Genomic DNA, 17,372 nt, shown 5'->3' with positions numbered 1-17,372 from the left:
ATAAAATACTGCTTGTTTGCTTTAAGCAAAATGTTTACACTTGTGGCAAGATGGCTCCAGGGAAGATTTTATTGAAGACTTGGATTTGCAAGGGATATGGACAAACTGAGCCCCAATAAAACACAAGCTCTGTGGCTGTGGCATGGGCCCTGCTCAGTGAGGAAGGTGAACAATGGAACAGACTGCCCAGGGGAGATGGTGTGGGGAACCTGAAAGAGAGTTTGATAGTAACTTTTAATTTTGGGTCTTGTTTGAGGCAGTATTGGGTGAAATTTACTGAACTTTGTGACTGATCAGGTGGACCTTTCCTAATTTTGTATGTTTGCGTTCCTTTAGTTCACAGGAGGGAGTTCTGTTAAATGCAAATACGGTGTACATGAGCATTATTTTCGGATGGGAGTTCTGAGTGAGTTTGCTGAACATGCCCTTGGAGTCTTTAGTTTCTTTGACTGTTTTTTTTTTCTCCTAGCAACACAGGAAAGTATTAGACAAAGGAAAACCAGAGGATATCATGCCATCCATTAAAGGTGTTAAGGTAAGTGGCTGCATTTAGTGTTTGCTGTGCTTTGTGGAGGTTGTGGTATTTCTGCCTGTATCAGCTGTGACTCTGGATATCACTGACTTGCCTCTGAGTCAGAAGATTATGGGTTGAAGTCCCGCTCCAGAGACTTGAGCATAGATATCCGGGCTGACAGTCCAGTGCAGCACTGAGGGAGTGTTGCACTGTCAAGTACCATCTTTCAGATGAGATGTAAAGCAACAACTTTATCAGTTGATGCAAAAGACCCCAAGAGGCAAAGCTGCAATCCAGGTGTTCCCAGTCGCAGTGAGATGGTGAGTTTCTGTTGATTTTTATTTAAGACTTTTTGAAAATACAACAAAATCACTGACTGCGTCAGCAGTCATCTTTTGCCAATAAAACTCTCCGACCACATGCAGAAGCAAAGCTGCCTCATAATGCACTGTGAAGGCAGTTACAGTATGGGTTAGATACTAAGTAAAGCTTCCTTGATGCTTCCACGAAACACTGGCTAGGTGCAGAGTAAAATTCTCTCTCTGCTTATCCACTAATTCAAAGTAGCCTACACTGTATCAATGTAACAGTTTAATTTGTTGTGGCTGTCCTTGTAAACTATTTAAATGATACTGTCAATTTGTGCGTAAAAGGTAGTCTAGGTGATTTTAATTGCTCCGTTAACCTGAAATCCTTGTTCTAAAAGTAATGGGACAGTCAGGTAATCCACTGCCCTGATCCCTCAAAAGTGGCTGAGGTCGAGATTTTTTGTATTGCTGCTGTCAGTAACTTGTGACCCCGGACCTCTCTGCAGGAACGCTTACCGAGTGTACCGTTATCCGGCATGTACAACAAGTCAAGTGGAAAAGTAAGATTGACCTTCAAACTAGAGCAGGACCAGCTCTGGATTGGAACAAAGGGTATGTTTTACAGAGAGCACATGTTCTTTTTAATCGTTAATCGCATTTTTTATAACCCATCGTCTATGGGGAAATCAATTTGCAGGTTCATCCTATTTGTTAAGTCTCTGAGGGAGGGGTGCAATCAGGCTTTTAAATTCATTCACTGGATATGTGTCACTGGCTAGACCAATGTTTATTACCTTTCAGTAGAAAATGGTGAGCCACCACCTCAAACCGCTGCAATCCATGAGATGTAGATGAGTGCTGTTGGGGAGGGGGTATCCAGGATTTTGACCCTGTGACCGTGAAGGAATCAAGTCAGGATGGTGTGTTGGTGGGAGAGGAACTTGCAGGTGGTGGTGGTGTTCCCATATATTTGCTACCCATGTCCTTCTAGGTGGTAGAAATCGCCGGGGTGGAAGGTGCTGCTGAAGGAACATTGGTGAGTTGCTGCAGTGCATCTTGTAGATGGTGTACACTGTTGCCGCTATACATTGGTGGTGGAAGGACTGAATGTTGAAGGTGGTGCAAGGGATGCCAGTCAGGCAGGCTGCCTTGTCCTGGATGGTGTTGAGTTTCTAAAGTGTTGGAGCTGCACCCCTCCAAGCAAGTGGAGCGAGCGTATTTCATCGCACTCCTGACTTGTGCCTTTGTAGATGGTGGACAGGCTTTGGTGGGCTAGGAGGTATTACCCTGGAATCCCAGTCTCTGACTGACTCTTACAGCCACAGTATTTATATGGCTTGGTCCAGTTCAGTTCCTGGTTAATGGTAACCCCCTAGGGTGTTGATAATGGGGATTTCACCAATGATAATCCCACTGAATGGCCTGGGGAGATAGTTTAATTCTTTCTTGTTGGAGATGGCCATTAGCTGGCACTTGTGTGGCATGAATGTTCCCACTAATCAGCCCAAGCCTGAATGTTGTCCAGGTCTTGCTGCATATGGACACGAGCTGCTTCAGTATCGGAGGAGTCCCATCTAGTGCTGAACATTTTGCTATAGTCAGAGAACATCTCCATTTTGACCTGAAAGGAAGGTGATTGATGAAGCAGCTAAAGATATTTGGATCTGATTGACCTCCAACACTCTCAACCATCTTTCTTTTGTGTTTGGTATGATTCCAACCAGTGGGGATTTTTCCCTTTGATTCCCATTGACTTCAGTTTTGCTTGATACCATAATCAATCAAATGCTGCATTGAATTTAAAGGCAGTCTCCCTTGCCGCCTTCCCCTCTTGGCTTCGGCTCTTTTTGTCTATTTTTTTTGGGACCAAGGCTGTAATGAGGTCAGGAGCTGAATGACCCTGGCAGAACACTAGCTGAAGTTATTGCGGAGTAAGTGCTGTTTGATAGCACTGTCGATGACGACTTCCATTTCTTTGATTAAGAGTAGACTGATGGGCTGTAACTGGGCTGGTTGGATCTGTCCTTTTTGTGAACCGGGCATATCTGGGCAATTTTCCACGCTTCCGGGTAGATGCCAATGGTGTAGCTATACTGGAACAGCTTGGTTGGGGGTGTGGCTAGTTCTGGAGCACAAGTCTTCATTATTATTGCTTGAATGTTGTCGGTCTATAGCTGTTGAAGTATCCAGTGCCTTTGCTCTTTTCTTGATACTGTCTGGGGTGAATTGAATTGGCTGAAGACTGGTATCCATGCTGCTGAGGCCCTTGGAAGGGAGCCCCGATGGATCATTCACTTGGCACTTCTAGCTGGCGATGGTTGCCAATGCTTCAGCCTTGTCTATTGTAAATATGTCCTATATAAATGTAAGTTGCAAGGTGTCCAAGGCTTTGGTATCTTTTTATGATGGGCTTTATTGTGGCTGATTGTTTTTTTTCTCTCTCCACCCTTTGGAGAGTTGAATATAGACTTGAAAAGGAGACAATTGGAAAGAAGTGGGGCTCATTTAGATAATCAAAGTGCTGCACAGGCATGGTGGGCTCAGTGGACTTCACTACTGTTAAGATTCTGTGGTGATTGACTGTTTTATTTTTAATAGAGAGAACAGAAAAAATCCCTATGGGCTCTATCAAAAATGTGATCACTGAACCTATTGAAGGACATGAAGATTATCATATGATGGTGAGTACTGAGGTCAGTGCCTTGTGACTGATAAATATGGAAGGAGGGGCAGGGTTTCTGGATATTATGGGTATGAGTGTGTAAATATTGGTGAGGTCTTGTTTAAAAGTTTAGTGAGATATGATGCTGGATTGGGTGTTGGCAGTACAATTGGGTGAGTTGATATTTTTAGAGGATGGACGATGAAAGGCTGGCCAGATGTGATAGTCAGGCAGAACAAAACCATAATATTTGACAATAGATGAGCTGAAGGAAGGATGTAATCAGGTGGGAAAAGATGGTCTTGTGTTGGGAGAGGACATGGAGGCTTGACTTGGACGTGGAAAGGAGACTGGAGGTTGCATGCAGTCTGGTTGAATTCAAGACCATGAACAAGGAGATAGTGGAGTTGGTGGTGAGCTTTAGTTTGTGACAGACTGCCATTGGATAGGGCAATGCAGAAGGGTGTAATTTTTACATGATTTAGCGCCTGCCATCCCTTTTTCTTAGCCTGCCTGTATCCCATAACCACAAAGGCATGTGAACAGCTCTTTGCCATTCTGTAACCAGCCACTAGGGGATGCACACGAATGCAGCTATACATTCAGAAACCCCAAACCCTTGTTTTCCTATCTGTAATGAATGACCTTCCATTCCTGGCTGGTGCCTATCCGAGACGGTCACCATTCAATTCCCACATTCCGAATTTAAAATCCTGCATGATTGAACAAAGAACAAAGAAAAGTACAGCACAGGAACAGGCCCTTCGGCCCTCCACGCCCGTGCCGACTATGCTGTCCGACTAAACTACAATCTTCTACACTTCCTGGGTCCGTATCCCTCTATTCCCATCCTATTCATGTATTTGTCAAGATGCCCCTTAAATGTCACTATCGTCCCTGCTTCCACCACCTCCTCCGGCAGCGGGTTCCAGGCACCCACTACCCTCTGTGTATATATTTAAAAAAAAACTTGCCTTGTACATCTACTCTAAACCTTGCCCCTCGCACCTTAAACCTATGCCCCCTAGTAATTGATCCCTCTACCCTGGGGAAAAGCCTCTGACTATCCACTCTGTCTATGCCCCGCATAATTTTGTACACCTCTATCAGGTCGCCCCTCCACCTCCGTCGTTCCAGTGAGAACAAACCGAGTTTATTCAACTGCTCCTCATAGCTGATGCCCTCCATACCAGGCAACATCCTGGTAAATCTCTTCTGCACCCTCTCTAAAGCCTCCACATCCTTCTGGTAGTGTGGCGACCGGAATTGAACACTGTACTCCAAGTGTGGCCTAGCTAAGGTTCTATACAGCTGCAACATGACTTGCCAATTCTTATACTCAATGCACACTTGATTGCCACAATTGACTGAGCTGAAACATACTCCCACCACCTCAACTGCTGAGTGCAGCTTCACTGTGATGGGACGGAATGAACAGTGACAATCTCACTCACTAAAACAACCAAGATTCAGGGAAATTGAGTTGGAGTAAATTGGGAAGTAGTCCATAGATGGCAGAGTTTTGGTTTCAAAAGGAGGAAAGGGAGAACATTGCCCCTAAGAATGCAAGTTTGTTTTCCAGTGTACAATTCTGAGATCGGGCATGTCCCGATTCTTGGCCTTTTTAGTGGGTTTGTGCAATGTTTCAGCTGAGCGAGGTCAGCAAGTAAGGTTTTTTTCACCATTAAGACGTTGAACAGGTCCTGGATTATAGTATTTTAGTTTAGATGGAGGTAAAGGATTCCGCAGCATTGTTTGAAGAGGAAGAGTGAGGTGCCCTAACCACCATTACTCCCGTGATACAAAAAAGAACAAAGTAACTGGTCATTTATCGCATTGATGTTTATGGAATCTTGTTCTTTGCAAACAAAATGCAAACTTTCCAGATGTTAAAGATATAAAGAGCTATGGGGATAGTATATATAAATGATTTGGAGGAAAATGTAACTGGTCTGATTAGCAAGTTTGCAGACGACACAAAGGTTGGTGGAATTGCGGATAGCGATGAGGACTGTCAGAGGAGGATACAGCAGGATTTAGATTGTTTGGAGGCTTGGGCGGAGAGATGGCAGATGGAGTTTAATCCGGACAAATGTGAGGTAATGCATTTTGGAAGGTCTAATGCAGGTAGGGAATATACAGTGAATGGTAGAACCCGCAAGAATATTGAAAGTCAGAGAGATCTAGGAGTACAGATCATGGAAAGGGGCAACACCGGTGGAGAAGGTAGTCAAGAAGGCATACGGCATGCTTGCCTTCATTGGCCGGGGCATTGAGTATAAGAATTGGCAAGTCATGTTGCAGCTGTATAGAACCTTAGTTAGGCCACACTTGGAGTATAGTGTTCAATTCTGGTCGCCACACTACCAGAAGGATGTGGAGGCTTTAGAGAGGGTGCAGAAGAGATTTACCAGAATGTTGCCTGGTATGGAGGGCATTAGGTATGAGGAGCAGTTGAATAAACTCTGATTGTTCTCACTGGAACGACGGAGGGTGAGGGGCGACCTGATGGAGGTCTACAAAATTATGAGGGGCATAGACAGAGTGGATAGTCAGAGGCTTTTCCCCAGGGTAGAGGGGTCAATTACTAGGGGGCATAGGTTTAGAGTAGATGTACGAGGCAAGTTTTTTTTACACAGAGGGTAGTGGGTGCCTGGAACTCTCTACCGGAGGAGGTGGTGGAAGCAGGGACGATAGTGACATTTAAGGGGCATCTTGACAAATACATGAATAGGATGGGAATAGAGGGATACGGACCCAGGAAGTGCAGAAGATTGTAGTTTAGTCGGGCAGCATGGTCGGCACGGGCGTGGAGGGCCGAAGGGCCTGTTCCTGGGCTGTACATTTCTTCGTTCTTTGTTCTTTGTGCAGGAGAATGGCATTGAGGAAGAATAGCCCTGATCATCTTGAGTGGCGAAGCAGGCTTAAGGAACAGATTGGCCTGCTCTACTCCTATTTCCTGTGTTCCATGTGCTGTATTTTCAGTAATTCAGTGTTCATGAAGTGCTTTGAAATGCTTTCTAAAACATGGAATGTTGTATAAATACAAGTATTTCATTTCTGTGGCTGTAAAGAGAAATGTTACTGTTGTAGTTCGGATCTCCATTCATTCTTTTTTGTCTTTCTAGGCATTTCAGCTGGGTCCCACTGAAGCTTCGTATTATTGGGTTTACTGGGTGCCTACACAGTATGTTGATGCAATCAAAGATACAGTCCTTGGGAAGTGGCAGTATTTTTGAACGTGCCTCCACCTCTGGCAGTGAAGGATAGACTGAAACCAAAGGACTATAAAACTGATCAATTGGAACTTTCACATCCCGGATTGTAATTCTTCCTTCCCTCTCCCTTCCCAATCTTGGAAGATGCCAACAATGATAAAATTGATTGATAAAAATGCATTGGAAGATCCTCACCAGGTGCTGGAGGTGGTATGTCCAATTTGACTTTACCTATGAACTTCAAATAAAAAAAAACAGTTGCAAAGAAGGAAAACTCCAAATTATTCAGGAAGTTATGTAAGAGCCAGAATTACTTGCAGGTGATGCACTAGAAGCCTTTTATTACATCTTCTATGACATGGATAACCTCCCAATCTAGGCTTTTTTTCCAATGTTCATCCAGGGCTTTCACTAATACAGTACAGTGGGCATCTACTTACTTGCACTCCTCAGCTGCTGGCTCCTCCTCTCACCTGTGTGTGGATCTGTTATATTGACATTATGTAAAGCCTAATTGGAATGTTTATTTCTATAAACAGCTTACATCACATGTCTGTTCTCAGGACATTTACAGTTGGATGCCTTTTATTTAAATAGCTTCCCCAGTTGCCCTTTTTTGAGTGTGCTGCCTAAATGGCAGTTTTGACTTGCCTTGTTTGCAAGATCCAAGGAAAAGGGAGAGCACAAAGAGGAAATGCACAGTGAATTCTGTTTGTCTGCCATCTCATTTCTAACTGGCTTTGCTAGTTGCATAAAGAGAATTTCCAGGCCCAACACTATGCAATTAAGCAGAACCCACTGTACTTCCACTAATTTGTTGGACAAAGAAACCATATTTGGGTGAACCATGTGATCGTACTGTGTGTGCTGAGTGATTTCAACCTGTTGCCATAACGCGGTACCAATTTAAAGTTACATGACCATTTCCATTTCACTGGTTTCAGTTTCTGTGGCACATGGGGGCAGGGGATGAGTCTTGAAGTATTTCAGCTTTGTCTAAAGTTTTTTTTTTTTTTTTTCTCTCTCCTTCTGCATTGAGCCCAGTTGTTCCAGATAGATGACCGCTTTACCTGGCACCTCCGATGGAAACTGATTGAGGGTGGCGCAGTGGTTAGCACTGTTGCTTTACTGCGCTGAGGACCCGGGTTCAATCCCGACCCTGGGTCACTGTCCATGTGGAGTTTGCACATTCTCCCCGTGTCTGCGTGGGTTCACCCCCATAACCCAAAGATGTGCAGGGTAGGTGGATTGGCCACGCTAAATTTCCCCTCAATTGGGAAAAAAAAAAGAATTGGGCAGTTTAAATTTATTCAAAAGAAAAGGGAAACTGATTGAGAAGAAAATATTGCTTATTTTTAATGCTTTGGAGTGGAAGGATTCTCTCTCCAATGCCATATGCACCTCGTGTGGATTATCCTGTGTTTCCATACTCTTAATATGAAGTTGGTACCGTGCACTCAGCCAGGACAGGTTGAACTGAGTAAAAGGTGGTGCGTGTTTTTAAATTTCGAAACTAGACCTAATTCTCTCCACCCCGGCTTCTTCAGAACAAAACCTCGGAGTAATTTTTAAATATTGCACTTGATACCATAGTGTTCATTGGTAAGAGGTTAGATAGGTTTTCAGTCTGTTTGCTGTGTAGTCTTGTGGTTGAGGTGTTAGAAAATGGAAGTTCTCAATCCTGTAAACCTCTTGCCAGAGACTGCGTGGTTGTGCCATCAGTTCACTTTCAGAATTATTCAGAAAATACTGTTTAGGGCAATCTAACCAGCATTTGATCTACCCTGGGAGCATTTTATGAGACACTGCAGAAGGAGGTTTACTCTTAATATTTGTGTAGCTGCCCTGAGAGTGTTTAAAGTACAGAATACTTGCACTAGTGGCAATAAATGGCAGTTTCTAATCATTGATAATCCTTACTTGTATTAGTATGAATAGATAAAAGTTGTGAAACATTTTGATTTAATGGGTTTTGGATACGTTTGTAGATCTTAGACCTGATGATCGTGAAAGGAGGTGCAATATTTATGTGTAAATACCATCTTTTTACAAAAATCCTTTGCCCTGTTCTGAATTTTTTCCATGTGCACAAACTGATACTATGATTTAGATGATTGTAAAGGGTCATGCAACTTTGAATGCCACTTAACTTGCAGAATGCATGATTCAAGCACCCCGATATCTGTTGAACTGAGGGAGTTGACTTGGTTTTAGGGTTGCACTGCTTCTGATTTTAGTGCTGACCATTAGTTAGCCCAATGTTTAATTCTAAAGACTAGTCTTTATTGCCAATTAAAGTTTGTTACTTTACAGTATTAAATTTGTGCTGTCTTCTGTCATGGATCTATGTGAAATCTCACTAACACTGTTCAGGACTGTTGGGATTGGATTTTCCCTCGCCTCTTGTCTGATTGCAGATGCCATGTGTTGCAACATGGGCAGAGGAGGGAGCCTTTCATAAGAACTAGGAGCAGGAGTAGGCCATCTGGCCGCTCGAGCCTGCTCCACCATTCAATGAGATCATGGCTGATCTTTTGTGGACTCAGCTCTACTTTCTGGCACGAACACCATAACCCTTAATCCCTTTATTCTTCAAAAAACTATATCTTAAAAACATTTAATGCAGGAGCCTCTACTGCTTCACTGGGCAAGGAATTCCATAGATTCACAACCCTTTGGGTGAAGAAGTTCCTCCTAAACTCAGTCCTAAATCTACTTCCCCTTATTTTGAGGCTATGCCCCCTAGTTATGCTTTCACCCGCCAGTGGAAACAACCTGCCCGCATCTGTCCTATCTATTCCCTTCATAATTTTATATGTTTCTATAAGATCCTCCCCCTCCTCCTTCTAAATTCCATCGAGTACAGTCCCAGTCGACTCGACCTCTCCTCGTAATCCAACCCCTTCAGCTCTGGGATTAACCTAGTGTATCTCCTCTGCACACCCTCCAGTGCCAGTATGTCCTTTCTCAAGTAAGGAGACCAAAACTGAACACAGTACTCCAGGTGTGGCCTCACTAACACCTTATACAATTGCAGCATAACCTCCCTAGTCTTAAACTCCATCCCTCTAGCAATGAAGGACAAAATTCCATTTGCCTTCTTGATCACCTGTAAACCAACAGGTTTGATTCCCGGCTGGGTCACTGGCTGTGTGGAGTCTGCACGTTCTCCCTGTGTCTGTGTGGGTTTCCTCCAGGTGCTCTGGTTTCCTCCCACAGTCAAAAGATGTGCAGGTTAGGTGGATTGGCCATGATAAATTGCCCTTAGTGTCCAAAATTGCCCTTGGTGTTGGGTGGGGTTACTGGGTTATGGGGATAGGGTGGAGGTGTTGACCTTGGGTAGGGTGCTCTTTCCAAGAGCCGGTGCAGACTTGATGGGCTGAATGGCCCCCTTCTGCACTGTAAATTCTATGAAACTTTTTGCGTCTCATGCACTAGCACACCCAGGTCTTCTCTTGACGTGTTCTATTGGATCCTTGCTCCTCGGTGAAGTGGTGTTTGAACTGAACAGGTTTTGCATGTTCAGCATGCTCCCGGAACAGGAAGTTGCCAGTCGTGTGTCTCACCAACATTTACAAACAAAACAGCTCCACGTGTCAGAAAGCTGTCACTTTCACTTTAACAAGCCCCGCCCCCACCACCGAGGCCCCGCCCTTGCCGAACCCCCGCTTCTGATTGGCTGAATCTCGCCAGCCCGCCCATCCACTCGGTGACCAATCACCTTTCCATTTCCCCTCTTCTGATTGGTGGGTATTGACGTCATTCACTTGCCGCCTGGCGGGTGTCCAATCCAATCGCGGCGCGTGCCCGAGCGGCGGCGGCGGAAGTGTGAGGGGAGCTCGCGCCGCGGGTTCTCCACTGGCGGCCGAAGCGATGCAGCGAACCCGGCGAGCGGCGGTGGCGGCTTTTCCTCACCTGGAACCCGTTTAGTGAGCCAGTGTGCAGGCCATGCCATGGCTGGGTCCCGGCGGCTCAGACCCCTCCTCTTAACAGCCCTGCTGTTGTTGCTGGGAGTAAGACCGGTGAGTAGGAGTCCCAGGACCGGACACCCTGCCCTGTCCGCTCAATAGCCTAAAATATCGGCCCAGGCTGGGGCTTGGGTTCCAGGGTCACCCGGGTGGGGGTTAGCAGCAGCCTTCCGAGCAGTCCGGAGGTTAGCAATTGACTCTTGCGGGAATCCTGATGGTGCAGCTTAGTCCTGGGCAGAGCCTTGGCGACTGCAAGGATGTGGTGCAGGGCAATGTGACCTGGCTGATTCTTCTTTCCTATATTTGGAGACAATTTGTCCTGAAATTTATTGAAGGTTTTGGGACTTTATTGTCAAGAAGTACCACGTTGAAAACATGAGGGGCAATGGCTGGCTGTACCTAATAATAGCAGGTGTTAAAAGGCAGAGGTTGTCCGATTCATACTATCCGTGTGGAGAGTGACAAGCTTGTTCCAGAGTTAACCTTCTGCGTTTCAGCCTCCTCCTGCTGGGCTTTTAAGTATCTGAAACTTGCTTGTCACTTCTTGCCTTTCCTGGTGTCACTTGTCTTTCCTGGTGTTGTAAGTTCTTACTGATTTGTTCTTGTCTTGGGGAGAGAACCACGAAATAAAGCATTTCATCCGTTCCGTTCACTAAACTGACTGCCCAAGATAAAATGTAAAGGACATGCATTGGAGGTGGGGGTAGCTGAAGATCTGAAATGTTAAATCTTTGTCTCTACAGATACTAATTGACGACCTCTTACAGATTTTCAGCATTTACTCTTTACTCGATATGTAGGAGGATACCAGCTCGTAGTGGCAAGCTGACACTGAACGACTGGTTGTTTCCCTGTTTTTGTGGCCGTGTTGGGCTTGCTAAACAAAATTGTGCAGATATCTGACAGTGTAGCTGGAAGCAGTGATTAATTTGTATATTTCTGATAATTAAGACCCAGGTTATGAACAAATCAGAAGTTTTCCTTTAGCTCACTATTGGACGTTGGTACTTAAATGTTATGTGGTGTAATACTTAATCATGTAAAATACTTTTTAAAATCATTTATCCATGGTGAAAATTACATTACACAGAATAGCATGGTATGAAAGATATCTGATTGGTGTGGCATACACTTTGTAAAAATAATGCTGCCTTTATTGTGCTGTCTGTGGGTTGATTTTGGAGAAATCGTGTGTAACTTTGCTCCCCTCAAAACAGGGCACTTTTAGTTATTTGAGCTCTCCCTAGGATTTGACTGTGATTTGTATGTAATATTGTGGAACCTGACAATCTACAACCCCACAGTTTCTTTTTTTCCCCAAAAAGTCTATCATTGTTTTGTCTTGGGTTCCATTTAAAACTGTCTTCTGAATAGTACTTGTAAGCTACCTTGGCTTCCAAGGATCTGGATGTCGTACATTTTCAAAGATGTCTATATCTGGGGGAGGAGAATTGTACATGATTCTCTTTGAATCTTGTGCCATGTTTAGACATCAACACTGTTCTATCTAGGACTTCTGGTGGTGAGCAGACGCACACACACTGACTCCTGCCAGGGTACTTTGTTTCTGGCCCTTTTTCCTCCATTTTATGGGTGCTGTTTGGAGAAGAATTTGAGTAGTATGATGGGATCAGGTCCCCACATAAAAGTAATGCCCAACAAATATAATACAAGGTAGAAAAGAAGCGCGTCGGACTCTGAAGCCCCTCGTTGGTGGAGAAAATAATGGAAGCTCCTGCTGCGACATTGGCCTCGGTGGACAGCCGAGATGTTTGCAAGTTTCTTGCCGGATGAATTTAAAAAGCAGTGGAAGGCGGTCTCCAATGACCGTGAAAAGACGATGGAAGTGGAAGAGGCTTTTAACCCCCATCTGCTGCGACCTTGTATAAGACGGATCGGAAGGTGAAGGAGCAAGGCGTGGTGATACAAACGGTGGAGGTGGCACTTGGACCAGAATGGCCAGATTGTTTCCCTGGAGGCGGAGATGTGTTGATGACTGAAGGGCATAAAGCCTTGAAGGCCAAGGTGGGTGATCTGGAAAATCACTCCAGATGGCAGAATTTAAGAATCATTGGCGGTCAGGAGGGCCCAAATCCTATGAACTATATGTCCAAGATATTTGGAAAGATGATGGGGAATTGCCATTCCCTCCCGATCGGTCGCTAAGGCAGAAGCTCCGTTATGAAAACCAACAAGGACGATCATAATCGGGTTTCACAGGTGCCAATATGAGGAACGGGTTCCAAGGTAGGCGAAGAGACTAAATGGGAGAGCCATGCCATTAGATGGGAGGGCCTCGCCATTGGGATGTATCAGGACATGGGAGCAGAGCTGGCTAGAAGGCGTGTGGCGTTCAAAAAGGCCACGGCCGCATTGTATAAAAGTAATGTGTGATTTGGTGTGTTGTACCTGGCCTGGCTTTGTGTGACTTTTAAAGAGAGAGATGAAGACTCTTACTTCGATGTGCCGGAGAAAGCGGTGGAGTTTGTAAAGAAACGTGGATTTGGGGCGAACTAATATGTGAATTGTTAGGGGCATTTGTAACCCTGGAATTTGTGTTGTGGGTGAGTGGCCATGGTTAAAGGGAATTGCTGGGGAGGGGGTTTTCTGGGCAAGTTTGTAGTTTGTGCTTTTGGGGTTGTTTGTAGGATGGGTTTTCTTTTTCCCTCTATCTTTTTATATTAAAGTTGGGGGGCTGGTAGTTGGTATGAATTTTCTGGTTTTACCCTGAGCGGGGGTCACCCTGCTAGCTGTAAAGTTAGTTAATGGGAGCGAAGGAGTGGGGGTATCTGCAACTTATTACTAAATGAGCTTTGGGTTTTTCTTTTTAGGTAACGAGCTTAAAATTTTTGAATTGTTTGATGGGAGGATGAGGAGAGGGCCCTTTGTTCTACTTTTGGCTGTTTGTTTATTGGGGTGTGGTTGGGTCGGGAGGGGTGAACTGCTATCGGTGATAAATGATTTCTTGTTCTGGTCTTATGGGGTGACGGGGGATTTGTTGGCCATCTTGGGTGGGCCTGGTATCGGCACTCGCTGAGTTACCCCACATGGTGGGTATGGCTGACTATGGGGTAGGGGAGAGGTATCTCTGGCTGATAACTTGGAATGTAAGGGGGCTGAATGGCCCAGCAAAAAGGTTACAAGTGTTTGCGCACCTGAGAAATTTGAAGGCCGATGTGGTGTTTTTACAGGAAACCTATTTGCGGATCAAGGACCAAACAAGGTTGTGGAAGGGCTGCGTGGGACAGATATAACATTCTGGTTCAATGGTAGAGCTCGCTAAAATATTGGCAGACCCAGGCGGGAGGTCTGTAATTGTCAGTGGGTCATTGGTGGGCACACTGGTGGTGCTGGTCAACGTGTATGCACCAAACTGGGATGATACGTTTATCAATAAGGTGTTGGCTTCTATCCCTAATCTGGATTCACATCAACTAATTCTGGAAGGGGGCACTGTTAACGGCACCTCTGCCGACTCGGTATTCCACAAGCCCGGTAGGTGGCAGCCCTGAGGACTTGGGGACAGTGGAGGCTGCATATCAGGTTGGGTGGGGTACCTGTTTGCTCCGGGGGGTCTTTCAGGGGGTTTCGGAGAAGGCAGCGGGCGGGGATTGAGAGATTTGGGGATCTATTTATTTATGAGAGTTTTTCCGAGCATGGAGGAGGAGTTTGAGTTGCCAGGGGGAATGGGTTCCGGTATTTGCAGGTGAGGAATTTTGTGCGGAGCCAGGTTTCGACGTTCCCGTGCCTGCCTCCCCAGGGGCTACAGTATAAGGAGGTGTTGAGAACAGGAATAGGAAAAGTCTCCGAGATCTAGAGGAGCTGATGGGAGTGGGGGAGTGGGGTGTGAGGGGGCGATAGGGGAGGTGAAGAGAAAGTGGAAAGAAGAGCTGGGTGGGGAGTGGGAGGCTGGGTTTTGGGAGGAAGCCCTGAGGAGAGTTAATGCGTTCTCGCCATCCGCCAGGCTCAGCCGTATACAGTTGAAGGTGGTCCACAGGGCACACATGACTGTGGCCCGGATGCGCAGGTTCTTTGAGGCGGTGGAGGACCAGTGTGGGCGCTGTACGATGTCCATATGTTTTGGGCGTGTCCGAGGCTGAGTGGTTTCTGGCAGGGATTTGCTGACGTCATGTCAGAGGTCTTCCAAATGAGGGTGGTGCCGAGTCCAGACGTGGCGATCTTTGGTGTGTCGGAAGACCCGGGAGCCCAGGGGGTGAGAGACGCCGACATCCTGGCCTTTGCCTCCCTGGTGGCCCGGAGATGGATCTTACTGGGGTGGAGGGAGTCGGAGCTCCCGAAGTCGGGGGTGTGGGTTAGCGACATGGAGCGGTTTCTCAGACTCTAGAAAATGAAATTCGCCTCGAGGGATTCGTTGGAGGGGTTTGCTCAGAGGTGGCAGCCGTTCATCGACTTCTTTGAGAAGAATTAAGCTCGAGTGGGGGAGGCATGAGAGAGACGAGTACAGGCAGGAGAACCTGGGCAGGTTGGGGAAGGTGGCACTGTTTGTGTAAGCCATGTTGGCTGGGGTTTTGTGCTCAATGGGGGGAGGGAGGGGTTTGTTGGCTATATTGTGCTTTTTCTTTTGTTGAGAATTTGATGTGTAAAATTGTTTTTTTAAAAAACTAATTCTGGAGGAGGAACTTGAATTGTGTTTTGAATCTTTCTAAGTCTTGAGTCCATCAGGGGTGGCGAAAGCGATATTGTCTTTATTGGACAGATTGGGGGAGGCAGACCTGTGGAGATTTATGTATCCGATGGCTAAGGAGTTTTGTTTTTCTTCTCGCACGTCCATTGGGTCTACTTCCAGATTGACCTCTTTATGGTGGCTAGGTCTCTTTCTGAGTTACTCGGCAATCATTATCTCAGATCCTGCTCAGCACTTTGGATTGGATGTTGGATCTGGGCCCTGCATAGCGACCTTCTGTGAAGATTAGGCGCGGCTTTGTTGGCGGGCAAGGGATTCTGTGATCATATATCATCCTCTGCCATTGGGGAGTACATTGAATTCAATAGGGACGAGGTGGTTTCGCCGTCTGAAGTTCTGAAGGCAGTTGTTAGGGGGATAATATCTTACAGGGCACATAAGGATAAATTGAAAGGGTGGGGAGATGAGGCTGGTGGATTCCATTCTTAAGGTGGACCACTCTCCCACTTTCTCTTTATTTCCTCCGACTAGGATCCTACAAAAGAAAGATTTGGGGAGAAAGACTGGGAGACACGGAAACCAAAACCTCTATTGCCCCGACACCAGAGTTGCTGGTGAGTAGGAATAAATTGCAGATGGATCTTGAGCTGCTCTCTACAGGCGAGGCAGTGAACCAGCTGTGGTGCTCCAAAGAGATATTCTACAAAATATGGGGAAAAGGTCAGCCGTCTGTTGGCGCACCAGCTAAGGTGACCAGCTGCTTCCCAGGCGATAGTGCAGATAAGGGATCTAAGTGGCGGGTTGGTTTCCACCCCAGGGAAGGTTAATGAAGCATTTGAAGCTGTATGTTGAGAGATATCTAAGTCCTTGTCAATGATGTAGTTTTTAGCTGGGTTGTCCTTCCTGGTGGTGGAGCGGAGGAGATGGAGGCAACGATCGGTCCGGAGGGGGTTATGAAATGTATCGGGTTAATGCAGTCGAATAAAGGTCCGGGTAGGTTTCCTATTGAATTTTATAAAATGTTTGCAGGTCAGTTGATCTCACTGTTGCTGACTGGTTAGGGCTATCGGTTATCTGCTAACATACGGAGATTGTTAAACGTTCTGTCCCCTTCCCTAGTGCCCAAGCCAGTCGTGATTATTTCAATGGACGCTGAAAAAGCGTTGAATAGGGTTGACTGGGGGGGACCTATTTGAAAATCTTGTGAAGGTTTGGCTTTGGGCCAAACTTACAATATGGATTTGGCTCCTGTACAAGCCCCACCGCAAGTGTGTACACAAGTACACTGAGTTCAGGTTACTTCCAATCGAATAGGGGTAGAAGGCAGCGCTGTCCATCGTCTCTTCTTGTTTGCTGTGACAATTGAGCCTCTGGCCATTGCATTGAGGTCGTCCATTGAGTGGAGGGGTATAGAGTGGTGGGGGAGGGGGACATAGGGTGTTTTTATATGCGGGTGATCTGCTTCTGTACATGACAGACCCGCTCCAATGTAAAGGAGATAATGAAGCTACATAAGAGTTCTGGCTCCTTCTTTGGGTATAAGCTCAATTTGGGGAAAAGTGAATACTTTCCGGTGACATGGTGTTGCTGATTTTCTCCTTGGTTCAATTGCTCTGTTTTATTACCTTTGCTCTCGAGTCGCCAGGTAGCTTTATGATACCGCCACGAGTTTCAAGTCCGAGTAATGATCAATAACCCAATACACCGATTAGTAAGATTTAAATCAAAGCACATTTATTATACACAGTAATCGCTACTCATGCACAAATTCTACGTCTAAGCTACTTCTACAACTAACAGGCCTATACTTAACTTCGGACTGGCCCACCAGGTCAGGGGAACAAATGGCCTTTCGTTCGGGTTCTGAGTCTGCGGGATTTGAAGTTGGTACGGATTGGTAGCTAGGAGCGCCTATCTCGTAGCGAGCGTTGAATTAAGACTTACTTCTGTCGGTCGTCACTGCACCGGTCACGGTCAATGTTGGTCCGTGTTGCTGGGTGACCCGGGCAGGATGCAGAGGTGAAGAAGAGAGCGATTTGAACTTGGGGCTCAACTCT

The 17,372-nt window shown here is 45.9% G+C and overlaps 2 protein-coding genes across 5 annotated transcripts in view; both read left to right on the top strand.

Annotated features, from left to right (window-relative positions):
* The window catches only part of ubfd1 (ubiquitin family domain containing 1), a 34,364-nt gene extending 25,342 nt beyond the window's left edge, over positions 1-9,022 (top strand). For both annotated transcript variants that reach the window (XM_072481169.1, XM_072481170.1), the window contains 4 exons: positions 470-535; positions 1,329-1,434; positions 3,421-3,503; positions 6,613-9,022. In XM_072481169.1, coding sequence (XP_072337270.1) covers positions 470-535; positions 1,329-1,434; positions 3,421-3,503; positions 6,613-6,723 — 366 coding nt within the window. In that variant the 3' untranslated portion in view covers positions 6,724-9,022. The remainder of the gene's footprint in view (positions 1-469; positions 536-1,328; positions 1,435-3,420; positions 3,504-6,612) is intronic.
* A 1,506-nt stretch (positions 9,023-10,528) lies between these two features.
* Positions 10,529-17,372, top strand: part of ern2 (endoplasmic reticulum to nucleus signaling 2) — a 130,904-nt gene continuing 124,060 nt past the window's right edge. For all 3 annotated transcript variants that reach the window (XM_072481166.1, XM_072481165.1, XM_072481164.1), the window contains exon 1: positions 10,529-10,724. In XM_072481166.1, the coding sequence (XP_072337267.1) occupies positions 10,656-10,724 (69 nt within the window). In that variant the 5' untranslated portion in view covers positions 10,529-10,655. The remainder of the gene's footprint in view (positions 10,725-17,372) is intronic.

This window comes from Scyliorhinus torazame, chromosome 17 (assembly GCF_047496885.1).
Source record: "Scyliorhinus torazame isolate Kashiwa2021f chromosome 17, sScyTor2.1, whole genome shotgun sequence".
Taxonomy (NCBI): Eukaryota; Metazoa; Chordata; class Chondrichthyes; order Carcharhiniformes; family Scyliorhinidae; genus Scyliorhinus; species Scyliorhinus torazame.
Note: the sequence above shows the minus strand (reverse complement) of the source record. Positions and strands in the feature narration are given on the sequence as shown.